Source organism: Lycium ferocissimum, chromosome 3 (assembly GCF_029784015.1).
Source record: "Lycium ferocissimum isolate CSIRO_LF1 chromosome 3, AGI_CSIRO_Lferr_CH_V1, whole genome shotgun sequence".
NCBI lineage: Eukaryota > Viridiplantae > Streptophyta > Magnoliopsida > Solanales > Solanaceae > Lycium > Lycium ferocissimum.
The window spans coordinates 63421260-63443860 of record NC_081344.1 but is presented as its reverse complement, the minus strand read 5'-3'; the positions used below and the strand labels follow the sequence as shown (position 1 = coordinate 63443860).

The following is a 22601-nucleotide window of genomic DNA, read 5'->3' as shown; positions in this document are numbered from 1 at the left end:
CGTATACCTTAATATATATATGAGACCTCAACATCTGAATTTGTAATTATTCTATTTGTTACCACCATTTATCCACTTACCAATAGGCAGTACTATTAGTAAGTTATTGAACATTAAAATAATTTTGCCAAATATTTTTGCCTAATTTTTCCCTCCATTCTTCTTTTCTGTTATAAAATTGTATACTTGCAAACTCATACGTCATTATTAAATCATCATATATCTAGTAAATTCCTACAGATATTTACTATGCTAACCAACATCATAAAAGTTAGTCACTGGTGGAACTTCAAATTTTGAATTTTTAACCATAAGAACAGGCATGCATGGCAAACTGCAATTATTAATTTTTTAATTTGACAAATCGCATATAACTTAATTAAGAAGATTAATGTTTATAATTTGAGATGCGGAAACCTTAATAATGAAATCGAAGCATATAATCGCTATTATAGTATGACTGACAAGAAAATTACAAGTTGTATAAATAGTAGTTTTCATTAGTAATTATTAAAGTTTTGCTAATAGAAGAATGAAACTCAAAATCTTATTAGTCGGTCCCTTTACATGTTGTATACTTTGTTTGATTTCTTAGAAATCCAAATACACTATTAAACAGATCTAATTAGCATATTGTTTTAGTTTTACCATTCCTTTTGAAGTGCCAAGAAATAACGGAGATCAATTTGGTGAAGATAATGCAAAAAATACAAGTAAAAGAGCTAAACCCAAGCAGCCCACAATATTCACTTTATAAATAGACACAGACAAATTATTAATTAATGAGTTATTATGTTCTACGCCCTCTCATTAATCTCTATCGAAAAGACCAGAGCTTATTTATTACAATTTTGTTTAATTGTTGACCTGTTTACTTTACCCCCTGTTTGGATGGTGATATCCCATGGTTCATTAATTTATGATTTTCTATAAAACCATATTTGTTTACATTGTTCTTAAAATTATGTGGTATGGTGTTGTAAACCCGTGGTTCATCCCGTGGTTATATAACCATGAAAAGTTTCAATTTTTGAAATCACGGATTTGCCGTTTTTTTCGCTACGTATTTCATTTCTCCATTATACCCCACCCCCAACCCCACCCCTGCCCTACCCTACCACGCACCCCCACCCCATCCTCCGCCACGCACCCCCACCTCGCCTTACCACCTACCCCCACTCCCAACTACCCCACTCCTCTGCCACCCACCCCCCACCACCGCAACTACCACCCACTACCCCTCACCACCGCCCAACCCCACCCCACAACAACTCACCCCCACCCACTACCCTCACCACCACCCAACCCTACCCCCACGCTACCACCCACTACCCCCGCTCTCATTGTACAACCACCCACCCCTCCACCATCCTACCCACTACCTACTTATTTTTTAAAGTTCCTATTTTATTCTTTACCCGAGTTTTATTAATATATATAAATTAATTTTTAATTAAGAATTAAAATTATTTTAGTAAACTTACAAGTTATTATATAGTATCATACAAATAAACCAAACAATACAAACGTTATTAAACCACAACAAACGATACAGTCTATCCAAACATTGTGTTCATTAATACAGTACAATACAATACAACACCATACTGTGTCATACTATAATGTACATTAATGAACCACGGGAAACAACCATCCAAACAGAGTGTTAGATTCTCAGTTGTCGCTACTCTTTTATTCCAATAGTAGAACAAAATTAATTAGAACTCATGCAATAAAAATTTAAAAAATAGAAGTGGACCTCCATCAAGGATACGCAAACTTTTTGTTTATTTATTTATTCGGGAAGAGCAAAAGTCGAATGAAGTGAATGTAATATTCAATTGCGCTCACTCTATGGGTGTGTAGACACGCGTGTAATTGTGCATATATTAGTATTCCTAGTGCTATATGAATTTGAGAGAATGACCGGCCGTAAAGGGAAAAATGATTTTTAAAAAAATTTAAAAAGGAGGATCCTGGGGTGAGAAAAGAATATTGCATTTACTCTAGTGTTTGGTAAAGTCGTAATTTAGTTGTCATTCTAAAATTTTATTAATATTCCAATTTAATTTTTGTTTCAGTATATTTAAATATTTTGTAAGAAAATAAAACTAAAATCATTTATTGTCATAACTCATAATGTTGGTTCTAAGAGGTTAATTTATTTTTTTGAGTCTAACCCTTACTGTTAATCTCAGTGAAATAGACTCGGATTTATTTATTATAATTTTATTTTAGTTGTTGACTTTTTTAACTTTAGTGTCTCAGTTGTCACTACTCTTTTGTTCCAATAGTAACAAATAATTAATCAGAACTCAGACAATAATTAAGAAGCAGAAGTAGACCCCGGTCAAGAATTAATACATAAACTTTTTTGTTTGTTTATCACTTTCTTTTCTTATTTTTTCCAAGGAGAGAGTAAAAGTTAGGTGAAAGTGAACGTAATATTTCTGGTCGCGCTTATATGTGTATGCTCGTGCATATGTCAATTTTAGTACTCATTAATGTGTCTTTTGGAGATGGGTTAGCCCGTGAATGAAAAAAATGATAAAATGAAAGGGAGGATCTTTGGGTGAGAAGAGAATCTTGCACTTATGTGAAGTATGGTAAAGTCGTAATTAAGTTGGTTACAATTAATGTTGTAGCCAAATTAATTTTGGTTACAATATGTTAAGGATAATTTACAACTAAATTTTATTATGTCATAGTGTTGATTCCAATTTTTTTTTTTTTTTGTTAAATTAGTATAATTCCTCTCTTTATATGAAAAAGACTCGAGTTTTGTAGTTATAATTCTGTTTAAGTTGTTGACCTTTTTCATTTCAGAATTTCAGAGTCATTATTAATTATTTCAATACTAAAATAATTTATTAGTACTCAAGCAAGACGTTTTGCGCGCATGTGTGTTAAATATTTCTAGTGCTGATTAACTTTTATCTAGAATATTACTCCCTCTGTCCCAATTTATGTGATACACTTTCCTGTTTACCCTGTCCTAAAAAGAATGATACATTTCTATATTTTGAAATAATTTAATTTAAACTTTCTTTTTTACCCTTAATGAAATGATTTACAGCCAATATTTATGACTTGTTTTAGACCACAAATTTCAAAAGTCTTCATTTCCATCTTAAGCTTCGTGCCTAGTCAAAATTTATCACATAAATTGAGGCGGAGAGAGTAATGGTTGTCTGCCAGTGAATGGAAATGATAAAAAGGGAAGATCATTGGATGAAATGCGAATCTGAAACATACGTGATATATGGCACAAAGACAAGACTAACCTAGAAAGCAAGTAAATGATCGCCACAAGTATTCGATACAAGGGAATTTACACTCGTAACGATCCAATGTATTTTACGATTTTATAACTAAGAGCGAGTTTACGTTAATAGGTAATGATGTCTAAGATCTCATTGAAAGTCTTCCAACCAAATCAATGAATTTCAATGAATTTAAGCCCAATCAATTTAACCTCAAGTTAACTATACTATTCCTAGCTCAAGTCATTAGATGAGGTTTAAAGCTCCAAATCCTTGCTATTTACTCTTTTCCTAACCCTAACTTTCTTTTCCAAGCAAAGCCAAGGTAAAAAAGCACACCTAATGTTTGCAACCACTAAATGATATTAAAGCTTGAAGAGTAAATGGAGAAACATTAACCCACTTCATTAGAAATAAAAATCGTTTAATACATAAGCAAAACAAGAGATTTAATCCAAACTTTAATCATGAATATTCCCATAAACAAGTTTCAAGCATTGGAATGAAATACTACATACTTAAATATTTAATACAAAGCAAGAAGTTAAAGACATGAAGTAAAGGTTCAAAAAAGTGCTCAACCAAATGTTCAATTCTTCTATCCCAAAGTGTGGTGTAGGAACCTTAGCCTCCAAAACTTGTGTTGAATGGCCAAAGATGAAAGTAATTTCACCCAAGTCTTCCTTTCGTAGTTTCCCAAATTTCTCAATAAAAAATGACAAAAATAACCTTCAAATTTTAGATTTTTGAAATTGCAGTTCTGGCCACTTTTTGCACTTTTAGTCACTTTTATCATTTTCTTCACTTTGACCTCTTTTTGACTTGTTTTCACTTGATTTCTTCATGATCACTTCTCAATCATACAAACCTATAAAATTGAAGTAAACCATAGTAAATGCACTTTTTTCTCAATCAAACATAATAAAATCTAAGCATAAAGAAGAGGTAAGTTTGGTAAAAATACCAACTTATCAAACCCCTAAACTTATCTTTGCTTGTCCTCAAGCAAATCAAAAATTTAAAATTTCATATAAAGGACTCAATTCAGAAGTGCACCCACATCATACCAAGTCAAAAGAGTCCACTTTAAGCGCAAACACGACTTTGATTCAGAGTCCGATCTAGGATTTAAACTCTATGGGTTCAACCTTAAGATTTTTAGTGTAAACCCGTCGTATTTTAAAAGTTATGGGTTCATGTCTACTATTTATTGCATTTTTTGTAAAGTTTTACACATAAAATTATGCTCCGCGTCGAAAGTTGGGGGTTCAATGGAACCCCCACCAAGCATGCTAGATCCGCCACTGCTTTGATTGGTACCAACAATTAATCCAAGACATATGAATTACCAACAACTTCCCAAAAACTTCATTTTCATTTCAAGTGCTCAAACACCAATTTTATCAAAGTAGCAATCATGTTATGACACTTAAGTTTCAAAATTTGCCTCTTTGTCACAAAACAACTTTATTTTGTTCATTCCTCAATTGTAAAATGGAACAAATCAACTCAAATTCTCATGTGCCCTCACAATCAAGAGAATCCCAAACTCACAAATGCAACTCAAAATACAAAGGGAAAATCGAATAGAAAGAATTAACTCTCTCCCTCACAAAGATGTTCAAATGCACACAAGTAGTACCATAGGCTTGCCCTTCATGTATTTTTCCACTAAAGTAGACACACTTGGTTAAAAATCAATTAGGACTTAAAGGGTGGCAATGTAGGCTTTTGGTTAAGGTAGGGCACAATTTGGGTAAGAGTGACTCAAAACCTCTCTAAACACTACAATTTGCAACAATCAAAACACAATTCCTTTCAAACTTTTTTACCCTTTTCTTCATTTTTCATTTCACCAAATAGTCTCCCATTTATTCACAACTCTTTATTAGTCCTTTTTTTTTTTTTCTTTTCTTTTTCAAAATAACAAGGAATTTGTCACGACCCTAATTACCGATTTTGCAGGCACCTACCTTATTATCACTAGTAGGCGAACCCTTACCCGTTAATCCATTAATCATTAGCCAATTTCAACTTCATTAATCATTTATTAACAGTCAATAGATAAGTGAATGAATGAATAAATAAAACAAGTCATAGTTAATAGATAATATAAGTGCGCAAGTCTAACTATTACCCCCCCAAAATCTGAAAGTCATCATACAAGGACTCTAACTAACAATGTCTAAAGAATAAAGTATATCTCAAATATAATAACAAATAATGTTTGGAATGAAAATAGACATACGGGAAAAGAGATCTTGTGTGGCATGGCATGGATAAGCTCACCCTCGGATCCGATCAAGCTAACTAGCTTCAAGCTAGAGATGTAGTACCTGATGAAATCTACCGAAACACAATCCGCACTCAAAAAGCAGGTAGTATCAGTACAAACACTATGTACCGGTAAGCATCATAGGCCGACTAAGATTAGTTCACGCATATAAGTATAAAATCAACAGAATAAACAGATAGGCACTTAATACTCAAGTCCAAGTCACAGAACATTTCATAACAGAGTCACAGCCTAAGATGAAGCTTCTAAACCACAAGTATGTCAAGTTTCAATAATCTCACCTGATAATCACAAGTCCAAGTTCCTTCCCTAGGTAGAGTCACTAATCCACAATTTAACTCAGTCAATGGTCATATTTATATCACAATAGACATTCAACATCCATACCAAAATCAGAAACAAACGAGCATACAATAATGCAGAATAAAATGTAATGACGTGCAATGCAAAATATGATGACGTGCAATGCAATGCCATGCACTAGCCAATCACTCGAACTGTACACACATGCTAACTGATGTCATTACTCAGTAGTCATGACCTACAGGGGACCCATGGTGTCCATATACCACTCGTTCCGGATACTCATCGAACCCGAGCCATAAATCCTCCGCTCCGGAAAGAACCTCGGACGCGGATCCACATCATGTACTACTCGTTTCCGGAACGAACCTCGGACCACGAGCTCACAGCTAGGCAATATCCTCACCCTGGTTAAATGTGTCTTTTCATATGTATAGTAACACTGTCACATCACTCTCAATGATCAATTCATCAAGTACCATGTATCAAATAGTATCACAAGTACAACAAGAAGATTATATTAACTTCTTCACTAATTTCACATCACAATGTATGTCTCAACGTATCCCAGTTCACAAGTATGTATGGACTATGAATAATTAGCAATATCAATGTCAAACACAAGTTATCATGCCACAAGTCTTCCGAGTGTATGAATGCATAAATGAGTGTAAACGTGGTAAATCAATGCAAACCAATAAAGCAACAGTGAAGGTACAAGTCACAAAGCCGCAAGTCATATCAAGACTTGGATCAACTCAACCACGAAATGAATCATACAAACCGTCTCAACCAACATAATAGCATGTGTCCCTCTTTACTTCCACATGTAGCAAGTACGGCTCACAACTAAGTCTTGAATCACCAAGAAGCTCCACTTTTCTATATATTATCATCAACGATAAATCATACATCAAATTTTCATCTACGTATTGTCATAAATTTATATCACAATTCAATCCTAAACTCATTATCCTTCCTTTCTCCGATAATATATGTCACAATAAGAGAGAACTGAGTATAACACGACAATTTAGGCAATAAGTCTAATCACAATAATAGGGCAACAAGCCACCATCAACAACAATCAACCTAATAGAAATCCATCTCGAATCACCACCGTATGAATACAACTACACCTCATATTTCAGTACATAACGTAATGGCGATGAGCCCACAAAATCAGAAGTCATAGCAACCTAGCTAATATCCAACCAAAACACCATGTCCGAAGACCTAATTATGCTTTCTCACGTCAATTCTACACAATACATATGTTTCGCTAATCAAAGTCTAACTAAAGTAAGCCATAACTGCCTTCAATTTTCGAAGCGCCTCAGAACGGTCAAAGTCCTCCAAGATGCTTTCACCAAAGAATGGAATGAATTTTGCCTCTTTCTCTCTTGAAAACTGACTTTGGGGTCTTGGGGGTAATGATTAGGAGTTGAAGTATTAAAATAGGGTTTTTTTCCCCCTGTCGATCGTTGCGGCGGTCACCAGACCACTACAGCGGTCCCGCTATATAGGCCTTATGTTCGCTACAGCGGACTTGCTGGAACAGTCCGTACTAAAATAGTCATAACTCCCTCATACGGAGGTGAAACGCGACAATTCTTTTTGCTACAGATTTTTAATTTCGATACGAATATAATGGTTCAAAACTCACTCAAAACAAAGGTCGTTTGATCAATCTGGAGCCTTTTCTATCCACATACCTACGACGAAAACATCGAATACTAGCGCGACAAAATCCAAACCCATCTGAAACTCTTCGGAATCTCACCAAAACTTGTGGACAAGTTCAAAATCATCATATTAACATGTTGAAACTTCCAAAATATTGAAACGGGATCATCCTAACCTGACGTTGACCGTGGTCAACTCTAACTCGCTAACTTAACTAGCTTCTCCATCAATGACTCAATTTACACTAGAACTTTGCGGAAACCAATCCAATGACTTCATTAAGTCATAGATCATACTAACGGGACTTGGGGAAGGGTTAACAAGGTTAAATGGGTCAAAACACTATAACAACTAAACAGGTCGTTACAGAAGTTGCCAATTTTTTTTCCTTTTCTATTCTACTACTTCAATTTTTTTCCACCTCTTCACCTTTAAAGTAACTCCCACATCACAACTTTCTCCAACCATCACTCCCAAACTTAGGCATTTAGCCTATGTTTGCACTTTCAAAACACTTAGGGAGGTAGGATATCAAAAGATAAGTCAATAAAGAACAAAAGGTTAAAGCTTGTAACAGGATTTTCAAAGAAAAGGTTAAAGGCTCAAAAGGGTTGACTAGGAAAATATGCAAGGGTAGGAAATTTAAGGCAAAAACGATCCAAAGAAGGCCTAACATCATTTTTCAAACCAAGTGTGACCTAGAATTTCGCCTTGAAACACATTCTAGGCAAGTTCTAGACTACAAATAATGAAAAAGAACTCACGAAAATCTTACCACACATGGCACATGTAAACTCAAGTGAAATATGTATCCAAAATTAAAATGAAACAAATGAACTCAAAGAAAGCCACTCATAGCCTAAAAAGACTACCTGGTGAACTTAAGAGCCAAACATTGAGTCTAGAAGTCACAACAAAAATCATTACTTCAATCTTCTTCTTTTTTTCAAAAACCAACAATTCATATGCGAAGGTTTAAATATGTTGTACCAAGCAAGCCACAAATTGATCAAGGGGCAAAAATCACATCCCACGCACCTAGAAAAACTAAAGAACCTAGTAAAAAAAAATATCACACTAATATAAATATGTAATAGGAAAAAAAAATCCGAAAATAAAGTCAATCTACCAAGTTATCATCTATCATGACATATCACAGCCAATCTGACAATATCCATCAAAATAAAGTCTCACCCTCTAACTTAGAATGTTGCACTGTCCTCAATGTAACTATATAATTAAAGCAAAGTAAAAGGAACTCCCTGAAAAGAAATGCCCTTCAACTGGCGTGGCAACCTCATTTCCTGCAAATCATTCTTCAAGATGAAATCTTTAAAATGTGGTGTCTTGTGCATGAGATTCTCATTCATTTGTTCATCATCAAACTAATATTCTCTGAGCATGTTTCATATTGCATTGTGCTTCTTCACAAACAAGGCCTGTAAGAAAATAAACTCATCTCAACGGTTGAAAAGATTTCTCAAGATAGGAATGTCATTCTCATGAACGAATTCAATCTCCTGAATCTATGAGCTTTCCATCTTCAAATGTTCTCACCCTAATCATGTAGAATGTACTGAAACAACCAAGAACCCAACTAATTATTCACCATCAAAGAACTCATCACAATTTACATCACAAAATGGTAACATCACAGTTTCCACGTGGAAACAAACACAATTCTTTTCATTAAAATATGATATCAAGGAGAAGCAACCAAGGAATCAAGTCAAGACAAAATATTCATGGTTAAATTCAGTAAGTGAACTCATTTTCAAACACTTAGAGTGAAGGAACAGCAGTTAAAAGTCACTCGACATTATTAAACATATGCCACCATATTGTTGCGTGAAGCACTACATACAAGTGCTCAATTCTCACAAAGGATACAAAATTCAATGCTCTGAATATCACCTAAACCATCCCACACTTACTTCTAAACATCTCCTAATATCGCTCGGTTACTCAGACTTGACCAACTAATGAAATTTTCTCTTAGGCAATTCATCGAACAGGTTGCAGGCAGAACTTTAACTAAACTTTTTGGGACATCTAGGCAATCATATTACCCTCCCAATTTAATGTGAATTGTAGTTTAATCAGTTCACATTTTCTTTTGTTTATTTAAAAACAGGCGAGTTAGCAGTTACATACGCAGGAAAATTGAAAACTGCTTGGAACACTATTTTTATGTGTGAGCTGTTGGTGCATTATCAAGAGCTATCTGCTAGACAATATTTCAACTTAGCTCATGGACCCATTTTCTGCGTTGTTTTGTTGTTGCTCCAAACCTCAAACTTGTCCAACACAGTTCCAAAACTTATGACACTTGGTAGAATGATCAACAATAATAAAATAAATTATTCTAAAAAAAAGAAAATTTCAGAAATGACTAAAAATGATGGGTTGCCTCCCACCAAGCGCTTAATTTAACGTCGCGGCACGATGGTTACCAACTTTACCACTTTTCTCGTCATTTGAAACTTATAAATTGGGCACCAAACTTCGACTCAATTTTGTGACCACGAGCGGTGGGGGGCTGTAAGTAGATGAACAAGCTAAACGTCAATTTCTTCATTTTACACTTCTTGGCTTTCGAATGAGGAATGTCATTTTGCCTTCTCGATCTTTCAAACTGCAAGATGTAAGGCACTAGTCTTTCTTCTTAGGCACTTGTCTTTCTTCTTCACCATCTAACGTGGATGTACCTGAATCAATTCCTATGTCACTATACAAATCCAATGTTGAAAAATGCTTGGAGTGAGACCAGAGGCGGACCCAGGATTTTGACGCAGAGGGGGCACCAATGACCACTGCCTTAATATAAATATGTCACTTATTATATGAAAGTTTGGAAACGAAAATAGGTTTAGAACGGAAACAAAACAAACTCAACAAAAACTAGAAATAAAGGTGCTGCAAGCGAAACTCGAACTTAGATGTCATATAGGGATCTAAGTGGCACAACAACCAAATGCACCAAAGCAATGCATATCTCTGTGGGTTCTTTTAAATACATATATATATTATTTAAGGTATATACACCATTTATGTACAGGGTATTCCCGAGGTTAGGGGGACACGTGACCCCCCTCCTAATAGGGTGGGTCCGCCTCTAAGTGAGACTTCATTCTCCCAATTTGCAAATTCTTTTGGATTTTGACATTCTCATTTTCCCCCAAATTAGAGTCAACTTCCACCATTTTTTGCAAGACAATGGTTGGCTCTAATTTTTTTTTCTTCGGCATCTCTGATGAGAATGGATTCGGTTGGAGGGTGTTCAATTCTTGATTCCTCATTTTCATGATTGACCACCAATTGTAACGACTCGTTAGGTCGTTTTAGCATGTTTGACCATTTTACCCCTTTTGACCTTCCCCGTAGCTTGGTTAGAGTGTATTTGACTTGTGGGGAAGGGGTAGCGCAATTCCTGAGGCCATCGTATGTGATTTGAGTGAGAATGAGATTTTTGGAAGTTCTTAAGTGTTGGGTTGACTAAAGTCAACATCGGGGGTAAATGAGTCTTTTTTGAATTCCATCGATTCTATTAGTTCCAGAACGTCGAATATAGGCTGGTTGTGTACTTGATTCAGTTCTCGGGGGTCTTGGGAGAATTTTGGTCACGTGGTTGGAAAGTTGGTTTTTGGCCGTTCGGGGTTGACTTGGTCAACGATACCTCTTTTGGGAATTCCGAGTGCGCGAATGAGTTCGTTGCGCGTTTTTAGATGTGTCTGCATATTTGGTTTGTATCGAGGAGGTTGTGGGAGAGTCTCGGGATTTCAGGGTGTGTGAGCAGAGATTTGCTAGTTCTGGTGTACTCGCCCTTGCGAGCCCTTGTCGGCCCCTGCGAGGTCGCTCCTATGGAAGGAGGCCTACAGGCGCGAGATTTAGGGAATGTTGTTAGGTCTCGCTATTGCGAAAACACGTTCGCTGAAGCCGAATAGCCCTTACGCTAATTGGTCCGCAGGTGCGCACCTCCGAATCCTTTAAGTGCCTTCGCCCCTGCGGTGGTTTGTCAGCGGGAGTGGACTCGCGGGCGCGAGTCATAGTCTATTGAAGCTGAAATCGCTGGGCAGAACCCTATTAAAATCCTATTTCGAACCTTAGACACTTCATTCATGTTTGGAGTTTGGGAGCTCGGCTAAGGGTGGTTTTTTCAGAAATTCTTCAAGGTTCTTCAAGTGGGTAAGTTCCTAATCCCTCCCTTATGATTATATCATCCAATGTTATGGAAATTCATGTTAGAAATCATGATTCAGGAAGGGGAATTGTGGGTTTTGGAACCCTAACTTAAGAGACTAATATTCTTTCAATTGAGAATGAATTAGTGGATATTAATGGATGGGTTATGGTTTATGAGTTATATGAAGTATGAGGAACATGATTCTAGGTTCAATTTACTATTTTGCCCTTTGTGGCTCGGAATCCTATTTTGGGTGACTTTTGGGTTTGGTTTTTAAGAATGCCATTATGGGTATCAATGGATTCATATTACTTCCTAGAATGCTAATTAGACCATATTGAAATCGTTTTCCAATAAAATTACGAAATTGACCTTTGGGGTTTGGAAAGGGGTCTATGGGTTGAATTTTTGGACCCAAGTCTTCTATAAGGTAATATAGGTATCGTTTGTCTCGTATTCTTATGCTTAATCTGTATTTGAGCAGATTGGATCGTTCGGAAGCTCTACGGAAGGGCAAGGCTCTGCTGTGATTTGGCTAGAGTTCTTACCAGGCATGTTGAGACTATAAACTCTAACTTAAGTATTGTGGTTGTTAACTTAAATCTAAATAAGAGGGTGTAACAGGGTTAATAAGGAGGTCCCGATACCCATGAGGTGACGAGCACTTGTATCGGTTACCGGTAACATGTTATGGAAACTTGTGCAATTTAAATTGTATAGTTGGTCTGAATGCCATATTTTGGGCACTAGTTGGTAGATAGTATGATCCTATGGATCTGTGAGTGGGGTATGAAGCCCGTATTTTCTGTCTCTTTGACTCTGAGTCTATCTTGTCTGATATATGTGGTCCTCATCACTCCTAAATATTCGTCAAAAAATGGAAAAGAAGCTAAGATAATGACCTTATTGCGTAATTGGTTAAAGATAGGCCTTTTACAGCTTATAATGAATAAAGATGAGATCTTTTACTATATTTGTTGGCTTCTTGTCATTGTGCATGCTATAATTATGCCTTATTTTGTATCTCATGCATTATATATATTTGAGGATACATACGTGAGTTCAAGGGGAAATGTTTTCGGACGGAGTGATGAAGTTATCCTGAGACAGAACCTTATTGTGTATACGAGGCTAAAGGTGGGACCTTTATGATTATGAGAACTTGAAAAAGGGAATCTTATGTGTATTCCGACTTCTTATTGAGATGCATGACATATCCATGCTTATTATATATCTCCTGCATACTTATCATGACAAAAAGTAAGGTCCTTTACTGTATGCATTGATTTCTTGTTGTTGAGCATATCATATTCATATTTATCATGGCATCTCATATGCATTGATGACACTAATGAAAGGTCCGAAGGGAAATGATTCCAGACGAAGTGATGATGATTATGAGCCAATGGGCTAGTTGATAGGTATATGAGCCTAAGGGGCCGAGACGTGATTTATACGGGCCCAAGGGTGCTACCGCAGCGGTCCGTGATCTGATGATTTTTTGGAGCGGTGGTATATGGACCTTGCGAGTCCCCCATAGGTCACGATTCATTCATATTCGAATATACCAAATGATGGAAAGGCCTTGCAATACATTGCATTGTATTGCATAACATTACATGCATTTGCACTTTATATTATATCATTCATTTTATCTCGTTGTTATTATTATGGTTTGAGTAAGTTGATGGTCTATTATGCCTTAATTGTGGTTTGGATTGCCCTTTTGGCTTGAGATGACTAACAGATTAAGGACTTAGGCGCTTATTTGATCTCTTGATAGCCCAAGGACTTAGATGCTTATTTGGTTACCTAATGTGCTTATGGCTTGGGAGCTTCACATAGGCTTAAAATGAGATTATTATGGCTTGACATATTATTATCACTATTGTGTACTAATGGCGGTTAAGTGTGGAAGTAGTAATCATAGGCCATCCCTCGTTTCCGTTTTTGTTAGGTTCGATCAACGATGTTGCTGAATAAACGTTGTTCCCCGTACTCACGCTACACTTGCTGCACTCTTTTCGTGTGCAGGTCCTATTTTTTATACAAGTAGAGTTCGAGACGCTGCTAACCATTGTGAGGGTCATCTGGACGATTCGGGGGGGAGCCATGAGTTGATCCATGGCACCGGATCTTCTTCAGTTATCTTTATTGTTGTCTTTTATTTCGGACAACTTATGTACTTTCCGATGTATGCCTAGACTTATATCTCGTTTAGTCATTCTTGTACTAGTGACACCAGATTCGGGGATGGTTGTACCTCTATTATCGTGTTTTATGAAAATAAAGATAACTAGTATTTGAAATAACTCATATGATTCTTTTGCCGGCTTTAATTCTCCTATTAATTTGTTCTAACGGGTTGTGGATGGCTTATAACTTGGTGGGAGTTAGTGCCTTCACGAATTATGAAATTGGGTCGTGACACCAGCATCGGCATTATCTTCTCATATTGAGCGTTTGAGAATTCTTCTTGATTTTGTTCAAATGCCCATGGAGGATCTTTGTCTTTGCTCATCAAGCCAATTTGAAGACTAGTTTCCAAGTACTCCTCCAAAGCTTTTTGATTTTCATTTCCTCCATCAAGTAGGCATTCCACCATGACTTGAATTCTCTATTTTGACTATTCTCAACTTCTTCCACTTCCATTTCCCTATCATTGTCACAACAAAAAGTAGAATTGTCATATTGGGGGTTCGGGGAAGGGAAGGACACATAAGGAAAATTAGCCCAATGGCCATTTTGATCACTAAATCTATCACATTTGCTCCATCCATGGATTCGAGATTGTGACAATCCTTCCCCGGGAGACTTTAAACAAGTTTGCCAAGAATGGGGCCCAACACAATAAGGACAAGGGTCATCAAAGTATAAACAACTACCCTCCGATCCATTTTCATGGAATGATGCCATTTTCCAAATAAAAATAAAATAAAGCAAAGAAAATAACAACACAAATATTGACAAGTTTGGACCAAAACAAGTTAGCTTGTTTCCTAAACTAGCCTAAATACGCCAAATTGTTCCCCGGCAACAGCGCCAAAAATGATAACGTCCAAATCCACTCTCCAAAAAGAAAGTGTACACGATCTTCGCAATATAATTTACCCAACTATGAGTCGGGTCGATCCCACAGAGAACAATATAAAGGCAATTAAGAAAGTTAAGGATTTATCACCAACTAAGCTAAGCAAAACACATTTTCAATATTTGATTTTTTGACTTAAAAACTAACAAAGACAAAACTAATCAAGAAAGAAAGTAAAATGATCAATGGCTACAAGCATGGATACAAGGGAATTTACACTCAAGTAACGATCCAATGTATTTTACGATTTTCTAACTAAAAGCGAGTTTACGTTAATAGGTAATGATGTCTAAGATCTAACTGAAAGTCTTCCAACCAAATCAATGAATTTCAATCTAAGCTTTCCTAAGCCTTAGAGTGTGATATTAAGCACAACCAAGTTAACCTCAAGTAAACTATACTATTCCCAGCTCAAGTCATTAGATGAGGTTTAAAGCCCCAAATCCTTGCTATTTACTCTTTTCCTAACCCTAACTTTCTTTTCCAAGCAAAGCCAAGGTAAAAAATCACACTTAATGTTTGCAACCAATAAATGACATTAAAGCTTGAAGAGTAATTGGAGAAACATTAACCCACTTCATTAGAAATAAAAATCGTTTAATACATAAGCAAAACAAGAGATTCAATCCAAACTTTAATCATGAATATTCCCATAAACAAGTTTCAAGCATTGGAATGAAATACTACACACTTAAATATTAAATACAAAGCAAGAAATTAAAGATGTAACGACCCGTTTGGTCGTTATAGTCTTTTTGGCACTTTTGACTCCCGAGCTTGTTTAGCTCACATTTAACCCGAGGGGACCGTTGACACGCTTCCCAAGGTGTTTGAATTTGATTTGGGTGACTTTTTGGGAAAATTGGGCTTAAAGCGAAAAAGAGTTGACTCAAAGTTGACTTTTAGGTAAACGGACCTTTTCCGAGAATCCGTCGATTTCGAGAGGTGCGGATGGTCTTTTAGAACTTGTGCGTATATTTAGTTCGGTTCCCAATGCACTCGGGTGCATTTCGGGACTTGGGTTGGGAAGTTGATGTTGAGGTATAAGGGGTTGACTCGGTCAACGAGACCTCCGTTGGGAATTCCGAGGCTACGAGTGCGTTCGTATTGTGTTTTTATGTATGTTTGCATATTTGATATGTGAGCAGATGGCCTCGGTTGATAGTCGGGATTTTGGGTTGAGTTCGTGAAAAACTTGGGAATGGTGTTTGGTGCCCGCTATGGAGGCACTAGCACCGCGGCAGTCGTACCGCTTTAGCGGTCACCCTGCCGCTGAAGCTGCCTAAGCAATTTGAGTAGGACCGCTGTAGCGGTCATGGGACTGCCGAAGCGGTATGTTGGATGCGGAAGCGGGTGACGGGCAGTTAATTTCATTAAATAGGTGTTAAAAGTCCTAAGGGACTTTAGAGTTATTGGGAAAATTTCAAGGTGATTCTTGGGGGAAAATCTTGGTCTTAAGTCCTTCTACCTTCTTTGCTATTTCATGATTTCATTATCACCTTAGGATTCCATTATCATGCTAGTTCACTAAGAGTTTAAGAATTGAAAGAGGGCTCATTGGGTTCTTCATTCTAGGCTTTGTAATCTTGATTTATTGGTTGGGTTAGCTCTAGTAAGCATGGAATTGATGATTAGAATATTTTATTGCATGAATTCTTTCAAATTAGTGGCTAATTTCCGGAATTGAAAGTTAGGGTTTATACCCGAATTTGGGGGTTTTGCCTAGAATCCGAATTTAAGTAATTTGTTAATTGTTCTAGCTTGTTATTGATGGGAATTGATCACCTAGAGTGTTAATTTCATGTTGAGGCCTAAAGATTCCTAGTTTCACCGTTCTAGTTCATAAATCTCTTTCTATAGGTTCGGGATTTGGGTCTTGGATAGAAGTAGGGTTTGATTGATGTTCTTCTTGATTCTAATTTCATGATTCGAAAATGCTTAGACTTTCTTTATCTCGAGGCTCAAAGGAAAGGAAAGACTAAGGTGTGATTGTGGAGACCTTGCTGTTCAGCCTTCTAGGTAGGTTACGGTTTACCCTATGGTGAGACTTCGATTAACGAAGCATATATTTAGATGATATTGTCGGAGAATGCATGTAAACCTTCGGGTATAAAGTTGGGTTGGATATTGCTTTAGGTTTGGCCTTGTTGTGTGATTTGGGGCTAGCCACCCTGTTGTGGTGTGACTATCTTGTCCTATTTGTTGTTGGCTCGATGCCACGTGGAGATAGTAGATATTGGTGACTAGTGATATATCTTGATGATGATATTGTAGCACCTTAGTGGTTGGTGTTTTTGAGACGAGGATACTGATTCTATTACGGCTTATTGTGTAGCCTTTTATTGATATTATTGGTGTGCCCATGTGTGGTACTGTTGATATTGACTTGATTATTGATACTGAACTCATACATTGCACGCATTCTCATCCTTCATGATATACTGTTGATACATTGATGATACACAAGGAAACATTGTTATAAAATTTTGGTTCAGTTGGATAGAGAGTGACACGAGGACCGATGTCCGATGTTTATCCCGAATCGAGGTATGAGCGTCGGGTAGCGATTCGAGGTCTTTGCCGAAATCGCGAGGGTACATGACTTCGGGTCCCTCATGTTATCTTCGTCGAGATGTGATGTTCCATCATTGGAGTACATGTGTACGGCGCATATGCATTGCATTCACACTTCATGCATTGTTGCATTGCATTGTATCATTTGGCTTCTTGTGATATTCCTGTGATTTATTGTGATACTATTGTGATATACGGATTCGGATTGGATATACTGAGACTTAGCACATGTGGGTTTAGATGCTATAACATAGCTGATGACGTGTACTTGGTTACTGGCTCGTGATTGACTTATACCTTGTTGATTTACCTGTTTATCTTACTTTATTGCCTTAATATATGTTAGCTAATCTTAGTCGGCCTATGATACCTGTTGACACCCGATTTTGTCCCGCCTTTTCCCCAAATTTTTATTTTTTGCGAATAGTCATGTCTATTTCACCACAATTATTTGCTTTCTATTAATATGATCGTTTTCCACTGTCCAGCTATAGTCGTCACCCATTATCGTTATTTTTATTATTATTATTATTATTATTATTAGTATTATTATTATTATTATTATTTATTATTATTATTATTATAATTATTTTTTATTACTATTATATTTATTATTATTATCATAGCTATTATTAGTATTATTATTTTATTATGTCATGAGCACTTAATAGTATGATTATTAATATTATTATAATCGCTACCTTAATATTATTATTATTGTTATTATTATTGTTATTATTGTTATTATTATTATTACTATTATTATTATTATTGCTATTATTTTTCCATCATACGACAAACACTTAATATTATAATCGCAATAGTCATTTTCAACATTTTGTTTTTCGTCTTATGCAAGACGCATCGCATTTATCTTATACAATTAGACAACAAAGATTTACTTGCTTTCAAATCTTATAGATATTATCATGCAACTATTATGATATCGTATAATTTTCACTGCCATATAACCACCAGTAATTATACTTTGCATTGTATAATTTACTTACTTAAGCATTTGTGAGTATATAATTTATTAGAGGATGCTTAAATCAAATATTGAAGCCCACGAATTGGAAGAAATCAGCCCACTTTTTTCAGACCAGCCCAATTGGCCCATTGTCACCCAAAACACAGCAGCCCACCTCATATCTCTTAGACAAATCTAGGGTTTTCCTTTATCACTCAAGTGGCTCCTCCTTCCACTTTTGGCCAAGAAACATTTCTCTCCATCCATGGCAGAAGATTGCCTCTCCAATTTAGAGTAAGTTTCTGACCTTTTCACCTGTTCTTTCCTCTCATCTTTATTGCGAGATTCGGTCAACACATACAAGAAGCCAAGAATACTTTCAAAATTCTGATTTGCTGAAGCAAAGGATCCGTTCCCAAGCCTAATTCAAATGGCTATTTCTTTTCAAGATCCCGCCTAAAAAAATTCCACTGGACAAACCCTAACTTCCTCCTATAAATACATCTCTAACTTTTTTAGCCAAAGGCAAGTTGGGAACAATGAAAAATTATCTCGTCTAAGCTACTGTTGTTTTCTACCACTTCTCAAAGAAAACTTAAGCATTTTATTGTCTCTCAATCTCTGCCCATTTCGATTTTATTCAAAGTTGAGTAGATCTGAGACCTAAAAGCCCTAGTTCGCTGCACCCGGAAAAGGTCAGCAACTCTCTCGTTATTTTAGCATTTGTATTTCACTGCTGTGCACTATTATTTTATATTAGTTTGAGATTAGCTGCTTTATGATAAGTAAACTAGGTAATTAGCTGTAGTAGCTTTTTCTCTTTATTTTAGGACATTTTACTCTGTCTTAGTTATGTGTATTTGTAGTTAAAGTATGGATTAGTTTAGTTAAAATGTCGTTCGAGATTAGATAAAGTAACTTTCAGTTCTGTGAAATCCTCTCTCTATTCTTCATTTTGTTATCCATAAGTCCATTGCTGTTAAAATTAATCCCCCTGTAGGGCAAATGCATTGTTGTAAAACTTTTCCCTTAAAATGGTCTACCGAGGAATATGTTAACATGAGTTAAGCTTAGAATATGAATGATCTTCTTATACAAAAAAGACATATAAATATATAAAGTTCAACCCGTCTCTGTCCTTGTCTGTTTGTTCACTTTAGAAACGTTATTTGATTTTTGAGAAATAAAGAATAGCTGTTTACTTATGCTAAAGGCATTAGGATTTCTAAAACCAGTTTGTTATGGTGTTTTACTTGCAAAATGTGTTTGAGGTTTTCATGTGTCCAGTTAGTTTAAGTGAATGTCCTTGCTCTACTTTGTACTTTATTAAAGGTATAAAAGAATTAGCTTAACATGAATGCGTGTTTTAAGTTGGTTGGTTTTATGTAAAAGTGTTCTTTGATGGCCATTCAAAGCTCAAAAATGTCTACAGTACAGAGCACAAATTTGATGTCCCTTTTACAGAATCTATCTTAATGTGGAGCATGAGGATGTATTTTATCCTTGTTTAGTTTCAGCATTCTAGTCCTTATTAATAGTTTTACCTGAATCTAGGTTCAGTTTGGTCTTTTGTTCTTGGAAACTTATTAAAATATGATTTGAATTGTGTGTTATTTGTGAATCGACAGTGAACTTAACTCACTCTGCTTTCCTCCAGAAGTTAAGTCGACTTGGTCTTGCCTAGTCAAAGTGTTCATTTAATGTTCTTGAGTTCCTATCTTTGAGCCTTAGTTTGTTCCATTCTATTGTGTCGTAAGTTTAAGCAGCGATTTCTTTTAATTTTGACTTATTGAAGTCCTTAAAACTGGTTTGCGTTTTAGCGTAGACGTCTATGTTGGATACAATTTATATGATCCGAGCATTTTCTCTAAACTTGAAGTCTTAGTTCGGTCCATTCATAGGTGTTGAATTGGCTCGTTAAATGTTTGGTTGGAGTTGTAACTTGTCCAATCTTCCTTTAACTCCTTTCCTTTTACCCAAGAGACAATTTTTTTTATTTTTTTTATTTTTTCTTAAACTATCTGAATGCTAAATCTAAAACATAAAGCTTACTCTTGCTTTATTTGTAGTAGCTGCACCTAAAGTGTCCTAGAATGACTATTACGTCAATAAGTTTAAGCCTAGGACCAGGTTTATTTAGAATTGTTGTTACTATAATTAGTAAAGAAAATGTAAAGGCCTAAATATGGATTTCTTTCCCTTAAAGACAAGAGTTGCTGATTCGATAAGGCATGAATATGTATCCATTATGTTTCTTTAATTTCGTTCTAGCCAGTTTCAATATGAAAAGCTAGTTACCTCCTCAACTTGGACATATCAGTATACTAGTTAGATTACTTCCGTATCCCGGTAGTATTTAAATCCAAATATGTCAGCTAATCACATAAATTTTCTAAAGAAGGTTGTTGCTTATAGATTTATACTAGAAGTTTGTTTAAACTTAGTTTCTGCCTAAAACAGTTGAGTTCTTCCATGTTTGAGTTACTGTCCCTTAGGTGGTTTGAAGGATTCGTTTTTTTATTTTGTTAAATTCATACTTGTGCTTTCTGATTAGTATTTAGCCACGAGTAACTTGTTAATTTGATAAAGATCAAAGGATGCTCTCTGTTTATTAGTTAGCTACGAGTAACTTGTGCTACAATGACATATATGTTCCATGTATTATTAATTGGGATTGCATACTAATCTTTATCATCCTTTTCTTTTGCATGTACACTATGGGAGCAAAATGGAGTCTTTATGAAAGACTCTCGACGCCGCAAGCAAGTCTCGCTTTGAGACTTAATGTTCATCGCCGCTAGACCTCACATGTGTACCTCCGTGTTATTCACTCATTCCGCTCCCTCAAGCACATCGGATCAAAAAGGGGAAATCGAAAATTCGCATTTGCCTCTTCATTAATACTTCCCCTCTCACGAAAATATCTAGACTAATGCGAGAGGAGAGGAGGAGAGGGGAATGATTGCCGCATTTTATTTTTCTTCTTATGGTTATTCATTTTGCTTCTCTTAATTTGTGACTGTTTATCTAGGATTATTAGGCTTAGAGGTTATAGCACTTTAGTTTTAGAAAGGGGGTAATTGGGATGTCACTCTAGTGAAACCTTAAAAGTAGTAATACTCAAGTATATCTTTCAAATTAAACTTGATTTTTTAAGTAAAATTATTTCATTTGCAATTTAGCATTTTTTTGACTAGTGCATTCTTTATCTTAAGTTGTTCATGGCATTCCCTTCTTATTTTCTAAAATTGATCATGGAAATTTTTTAGTTCTCCGTATTTTTAGTTTTGGTTTTCAAATGAAATGTCTTCAAACATTTTAAAACTCATGACTAAGTAGGCAACAAATTTTCTTTAAATTTAACTCACTTTTTAAGTTTGACAAGCATATATATATTGTTTCGTTTTCAAATTTAGCACTCTTAAACTTTTGCACTTTTGGCCACTACATTTTAAATCTTGGGTTAGTAAGTCACGATACACTTTTTCCCATTTTGTAAGCTATTTCAGCGCTAAATTATAATAAGTATTCATAATCTTTTAGTAATATTATAAATCATTTTCTTAAAATTTAGGCACTTTATTTAACCTTAATTAATTAACCTAAGTTTGGCCGGTAAACCGTAGTTAACGGATCTTAGAGGATGCCTAATCCCTTCCCTTTAGGATAATTAGAACCTTTACCTAGAATTAAGATTAAGCAGACCATTAACGGAGGTTTAGTTAGGCTTTACCTTAGTTAATAAATTAGGTGCCCTAATTCACCTTAAAATCAATTAGGTGGCGACTCCCTAAAATAAAGCAAAATAGGGATCTCCAATATGTTGTACTCTAATTTAACCCGCTTAAATGGGGAGTCCGTGGCATTTTACACCCTTAATGTGTGCTCTTTTTTTCAACTTGCACCCTATTCTATTTTTTTTATGATTTAAACCCCAATCTCTTTATTCCTTGCAAAACAATAAAACCACCCCTTTTATAAATTTATCATGAGGGCAAAATAGGAATACAAATAATATATCTTTTTTATTTATTTGTTTATTTTATTAGGAGATTAGATGAAGTAAAACTCTTCCCGCCTTCTACCATGATATCGTTCAAATTAGGTTAAGCCCTCCAAGCTTTCATCAAAGAAAGCAGTAGTTAAATATTTTACTAAAGACATATTTCAACACCAGTAAATCGTTCATGGATAAAAGCAAGGAGAAACTGAAAGATCAATTGAAGAAGGAGAAA

General features: G+C 35.7%; 1 protein-coding gene across 1 annotated transcript in view; it reads right to left on the bottom strand.

Moving 5' to 3' along the window:
- LOC132048981 (two-component response regulator ORR21-like) overlaps positions 1-14336 on the bottom strand; it is a 29801-nt gene extending 15465 nt beyond the window's left edge. Inside the window, exon 1 of the mRNA XM_059439663.1 lies at positions 14163-14336. Within this exon, the coding sequence (XP_059295646.1) occupies positions 14163-14336 (174 nt within the window). The remainder of the gene's footprint in view (positions 1-14162) is intronic.
- Positions 14337-22601: the final 8265 nt, after the last annotated feature.